The sequence below is a fragment of the Nematolebias whitei genome, chromosome 1 (assembly GCF_014905685.2).
Source record: "Nematolebias whitei isolate Nwh7 chromosome 1, NemWhi1, whole genome shotgun sequence".
In the NCBI taxonomy this organism is placed as follows: domain Eukaryota; kingdom Metazoa; phylum Chordata; class Actinopteri; order Cyprinodontiformes; family Rivulidae; genus Nematolebias; species Nematolebias whitei.
Genome location: NC_056498.1, coordinates 13,814,340 through 13,821,063, shown reverse-complemented (window position 1 = coordinate 13,821,063; position 6,724 = coordinate 13,814,340). Strand labels below are relative to the sequence as shown.

Genomic DNA, 6,724 nt, shown 5'->3' with positions numbered 1-6,724 from the left:
CCATTATCTTTTACTCGCTTCTTCCATTTTGGGTCACGGGGGTCGCTGGTGCCCATGTCCAGCAATCACTGTGCGAGGGGCGGGGTACACCCTGGACGAGTTACAAGTCCATCACAGGGACACATAGAGACAAACAACCATTCACTCTCTTACTCACATCTAGGGACAATTTAGAGTTACCAATCAGCCTAACATGCATGTTTTTGGTCTGTGGGATGAAACTGGAGTACCCAGAGAAAACCCACACATGCACAGAGAGAACATGCAAACTCCACCCAGAAAGACCCCCGGTCCGGGATTAGAACCAGGGACCTGTTTGCTGAGAGGCAGTAGCTTTCCCAGTTGAACCACCGTGCTGCCCTATAAATACAAAGTATATATATAAAATGAAAAAAAAAATCAAAAGAAATAATGTAAAATTAAAATCTAATATAATCTTGATTTTTATATTGAAAACCATATACCATAAAAAAAAATACATTAACACAACACGAACACTAAATGTGAGAAATTTTAGTACACAACAGTATAAATGTAGTACTTTCATTTTGCAAAATGATCTTACCATCACAGCCTCGTTCCACCTGCCCCACCTTGTGGAGGGCATCTGCAATCAGATCAGGGAGTCTCCCATTCAGGTCCACAGAGGCCAAACAGCCCTGGTACCCATCCCGGGATGCAATCAGTTTGGGCAGACTGGTGTACATGTTCTTAGGCACGCCACCGATGTACAGCTCTCCTGCAAAACAAAAACAAATGAGCTCTTAGAAATTGAAAAAGTCATTTTTTTAATTTTTTTATTCTGTACAATTGTTTAAGATAGCGATGTATAGCACAGCCTGGTACATACTAGGTACGTATCCAGTACTCACAAGATACAACTTTGGACAATGATCTGATCAAAACCAGGTAGCCACCAGGTACTTACCACACACATACCAGAGTGTTTTATGTATTGCCACCTTGTTTATGCTTCAAATACATGTGTGCTTTTGGCAGTGATTAAACCTTTGTAAAATTAGTTTACTTATTTTCGTTATTACTGATTCATGGACAGTCGGGTACCACCTTGTCATCCTGTAAATAGTTGGATAAATGGCAAAGTAAGACGTAACGCCTTCGCCATACATTTGGCTCTAAATTCCACAGATTTGAGCCGAGGTGCAACAAAGTCACTATGATCGATCATTATCCACCCCTTGAACAGGAATCCATGATAAGTGGCCAATAGCCTCCACAGCACCACTTACATTATTCCTACAGTTATATCTCAGTGATACATCATCCGATCTGAACCAGATTCATTGTGCGTCTTCAGTGAGCACTTCTAGACACATTGGTATTGTTGTTTAACTTTTGACTCCAGTGCGCCACCTAGATTATTCCAACAGTTATATCTCAGTGATACAACATCTGATCTACACCTGATTTTTTGGTGATTGATCAGTGAGCACTTCTAAACACATTGGTATTGTGGATTCATGACATCACTTAAGCCTCACCCACTTAGAGAAGAAACTGTCGAATATTGGGTGACTCTTCCAGCTTCGCACTGTGTAAGATATTAGACTGAAACTGTGTTCACTAACTGTTGAATAATGCATGACATGTTGAATAGCGTAAAGGAAGTGCTCGTGAAACATTCACAACAAAACAGAAAGTCACAATAACTCCTGTCTGGAAGGTCGGATTTTACCTATACTTGTAAGACCTGCAGCTGGACAAGTACTGACATGGATGGAAGGCGATGTCGAAGATTTGGGAAATGCGCCCCGTGGTGAACGTGTGCAGGATTGGCATGAGAGCGATTGCGATGATGACTGGGTGGAGTAGCTGGAGCTCCCGCAGTCACCGTATGGCCGGAGTGGTGCGTTGCTGCGAGGGCCTTCAATGCTGCTTGCAGCTTTAATTTTCTTTACAATTTGTATTTTTGTTGGATGTAACTGGGACCCTGTGTAAATAGTTTCGTTCCACCTCATGTACCACATATGATATGAATGACAATAAAGACACCTTGAACTTCACCTTGACATGCCTTACAGTTAAACAAAGATGTCACAAACTAAGACAAACTAAGTACTCAGAGGTTTTACGACTGACTGTTTTCAGTCAGAATGAAAACGGTCATATCTCAGCCAAAAATTGGTTTATAAATATGGGAAAAAATTCATAAATATGTCGCTTCGGCCTATACATCGCAGGGCATGTAAATTATGCAAAAAATGTGACTTATAAGGTAGAAAATATGGTAACATAAAATTAATACTTTATATTTTAAATATGAGACACACAAAATGTCATAAAATATTGACACATGCTTTACATTATCCTCTATTTCAGGGTCTCAGTTTCAGGGTGAGTCTCAGTTTAACGTTTGCTTAAAAAATGCACTTTAATGGTCAAGAGCTGCATTTCGCTGGGGTGGTGCAGCTGGTTTGATGATAGGTCCAAGTAGCGAGCAGAACCAAGGTAGTGAGACTATGGCAAGCTGATTATATCATTAAAAGCTGGTGAAGATTCTCAGTCATCCAGGACATGGTAAATTCAAAAAAGTTCAAGAAGAAAACAATGAAGTATAAAGTATAACAAATAAAGTCCAGTTGTTTTTGTCTTGAACTTTTTTGAATTTGTCATTATAGCCACGTTTACCTATTACATGATACAATGGCATGCCATACAGCAACTACTACTTCACTGCCGTCAAGTGGCTGAAAATGGTACTGCTAAAAAAATTCAGTCAGAATGAATGAAAACGGTCATATCTCAGCCAAAAATTGGTTTATAAATTTGGGAAAAAATTCATAAATATGTCGCTTCGGCCTATACATTGCAGGGCATGTAAATTATGCAAAAAATGTGACTTATAAGGTGGAAAATATGGTAACATAAAATTAATACTTTATATTTTAAATATGAGACACACAAAATGTCATAAAATATTGACACATGTTTTACATTATCCTCTATTTCACATCCAACAATTTAAATCTAGAAGAGGCAAGATTTAAAATGAAATGATTTAACTAAATATTATACTGTGTCACAGTCTGTGTGCTGATCAGTTTCATCAGCGTAAAACGTTTAACGAGCTGATGCAGCTAAAGGATAAATGAGCCCATCCGTAAGCCAATACAGAATAAATGGAGCTCCTGTGAATCACAGCAGGGGGGTTATCTTGTGAGGAACCACCCCCACACACAGCATACTTAATTCTACCCTCACCAGGACATGAGAAAACTGACATCTCCGAGCCAATCGAACGTGACTGTTGGGAGGTGTGCTCCTGAGACAGGTTCCCAACAAAGTGGCTGCCATTACAGAGGGAACAGAAGCATGTTTTGATGATTACATGATTCAAAGGAGAAGCTTACAGCTGACATGAATTGCTTTTACACCATCAAACCTGAAGTGCTGGAAATGGGATTTGACTTTTTCCTCCTATAAGGATGCAACAGCAGCACTGATTCACGAAGGAAGCAGAAACTGTAAACCCAGTGAGACGATAAAGCTGAGTTTGGGGAAATCTTAATGCCTGAGTACAGTTACAGTCTCTTTGTATTACCACATAAAAAGAAAAACTCATCCACTTTTAAACCTAATTATTTCTCTCCACCACAACCCTCTGTTCCATCAGGTTTTGCAGAAAATGCCAAGCAAAATTAAAGAAACTAGAAATAAGTCTTTGAAGTAAAGGCACAGGAATAAACAGTTTGAAACGCTTTGGGCTTTTCATATCATCAAAACCTCAACTTTGTCATTAAGCAGGCATAAAATGAACATCCAGCAAAACCTTCCACACGAGGACAAGATCCTCCTGCCAAGATAAGATCACCAAAAAAGCATCCAAATTTCTTCACATCTAAAACCCAGAGATTTCAGCTGAGAAGCAGTGAGCCCCAAGGTCAATTATGTGTGGATTCTGTGTAATGGAAAGAGTCAGTGATGTTTGCCAGCTCTTCTCTAGAATTAATGAGCACTTGACACTTCATATTTTCCAGCCGGGACTCCCAGACGTTATAATCAATACAATGAATTCATTAACTGTCCGCTTGAGTGATGCTCTGAAATCAGACTTTAAGAACCATTTAGCAAACATGAAATTATCGGAATGAAGTTAATCTCAGAAGAGCAAACTGTGCGTTTCTGTAGAAGTCAACATATTTCAGACTCCACTAGCTGCCTGATTAACTACAGATCACAAGAAAAACAGAAGGGCCAAAAGAGATGCTTTATAAAATAAAATAAAAAAATAGAAAATTAAAAACGGAAAGAAAAAAGTATTTTATTTTTCTTTTGCGTCTGTGAAATAATTTGTAAATACCTGTATTGGAAAAAGAAATAGGAAACTGGGCTTTAATAGTGTTGCTTTTGGACACTATCTTTCTACCTACCTACCTACCGGCCTTCTAACATGGGCAGCTGTGGCTGAGTGGTTAGAGCAGTAGTCCTCCAATATGAGAGTCGGGGGTTCGATTCCACCAGCAGTCACATGCCGAAGTGCCCCTTGGCAAGACACTGAACGCCTAAATGCCTCCAATGTGTGTCCCATCAGTGTATGAATGTGATAAAGCACTGACTATTCTTTTTATAAATCTAGTAGAGTGCTGTATGAATGGGTAAATGAGGGCACGTATTGTAAATGGTAAATGGACTGTACTTATATAGTGCCTTTCTATCTTATTTCAAGATACTCATGCTCTTTACCCTACAATCTGTGCCTCATTTATCCATTCATACAGCACTCTACTAGAGCTCTACAAAGCTAATTGAACAAATCATTCTAAATAGACTAATCAGAGCTTTATCACATTCATACACCAATGGGACACACATCAGAGGCAACTAGGGGTTCAGTGTCTTTCCCAGGGACACTTCGGCATGTGACTGCTGGTGGATTCGAACCCCCAACTCTTGCATTGGAGGATGACTGTTCTAACCACTCAGCCTCAGCCGCCCCGTGTAAAGCACTTTGAGTATCTTGATCAGATAGAAAAGCGCTGTATAAGTTCAGTCCATTTAACGTACACACTTACCTACCTACCTTCTAACGTACCTATCCATCCATCCATCCATCCATCCATCCATCCATCCATCCATCCATCTGCCCCATATTATTTCCAGTTCTTAAAATATATATAGTAACTTGGCGAAAAAGTAGCGATTGGAAATGGTTTTATCTCAATATGAAATTGAAATTCTATTTTATAAGAAAAGAGGAGGCATTTTTGCACTTAACAATTCTAAAAGACTGCCTATCCCGCTATGGAGTGCTTAAAACAGCCAACATGTTTGCTTTCACTATTTCTACAATTGCACAAAACTTTGCTAATTGTCAGTGCAAACACATCAAGTATGACTTCTACTTTGGCTAAATTAATATTTTAGAAGTACCAATTCTGGAGAAGCATTCAGTTTGTTCAGCCCATCAACAGATGTTTATGTGTAGATCTTTACCCTAAACAAAAATAGACAAAGCAACTACATTTACTTTAACTGTCTAAAAGTGAAATCAAAATGTCTGTTTTTTAGGGACTCCCATGTTACATTATGGAGCCAGAGCCTGCACATGGATGTCGGGTAGTCCTACAGATACAAAAGTTTCACCTACACAACTTCCAAACTTAATAACAGTCACATTGTCTAGCACAGTAACACAATACTTTTCAAGTCTCAAATGAATAATTAAATTAAATTAACGGAAACTCAGAGGAGATCAGGCTTTTTCAGTTGTGGGCCCTAAACTCTGGAACAATCTGATCCCCAACATTTGACAGGCCACTTCACTCCCTGCTTTTAAATCTCTTTTAAAAACACACCTGTTTTCACTGGCGTTTAACACCGATTTAGTATTTTATTATTCTGTTTTTATGTTTTTCTTTTGTTGCTTTTAATTATTTTGTGGGGTTTTTTTTTCATTAAATTACTGCAATTGATTTTAATTGTTAAGCACTCTGGTAACAGCTGCTGTTTTTAAATGTGCTTTATAAAACAAAAGTACTTGCCGACTGATTTCATATTACTGTAACTGTTTCACAGAAGAAACGCTTAAATCATGACTTTCCTTCCAGCCAAAAACTGCGTCCGTCTCTGATTTTTCTGTCCCAGCAGTGATTCGTACTGTGCTGCTGAAAAACTCAAAGAAATCCACCAGATAAAACAAATTGCAGACTTAAAGACATCACAGAAAACCACCTGAACACCTCTATGATTACCATAATGACCTCTGAGATGCTGAGGGGGAAAACCGGCAATGTCTGAATATAAGACCCCAGAGAGTCTGTGACAGCACCTTCTAAAAGATCACACTAAGGCTTTCAGAGGGTTTATAGTGGAATACAGATCCTTGTGATGATGGCTGAATTTGTCTTTTATTATGTGAAAACCTAATATGTCGTAGTTTGGTGATATACAACTGATCTGTTAGTCATCAAAGACATGGCAGATATTAGCAAAATACTAGAATCCTATTAAAATTGTTATCATTATATTTATTGTAAATAAAATCACATTAAATTAAACATTGAATGAAGGCCCCATAAACTTGGAAATATGGGTCAGAATGTGATGGCGGCTGTAAGGTCTTGGTGAGGTCTTCAAATGCATGATGGGAAAGCAGAGCTTGCAATCATGATAGTTGTGACTGATTTTACAGTTTTGTGAATGCACAAAACTTCATGAGCAAAGGTGTGACGATTTACTGCAGGATTATTTAACAAGGGGTTGG

General features: G+C 38.7%; 1 protein-coding gene across 1 annotated transcript in view; it reads right to left on the bottom strand.

Moving 5' to 3' along the window:
* Positions 1-298: 298 nt before the first annotated feature.
* LOC119414734 (neurexin-2) overlaps positions 299-6,724 on the bottom strand; it is a 1,264,057-nt gene continuing 1,257,631 nt past the window's right edge. Inside the window, exons 6-7 of the mRNA XM_037681846.1 lie at positions 566-739; positions 299-360 (exon numbers count right to left, since the gene is read on the bottom strand). Of these exons, the coding sequence (XP_037537774.1) occupies positions 299-360; positions 566-739 (236 nt within the window). The remainder of the gene's footprint in view (positions 361-565; positions 740-6,724) is intronic.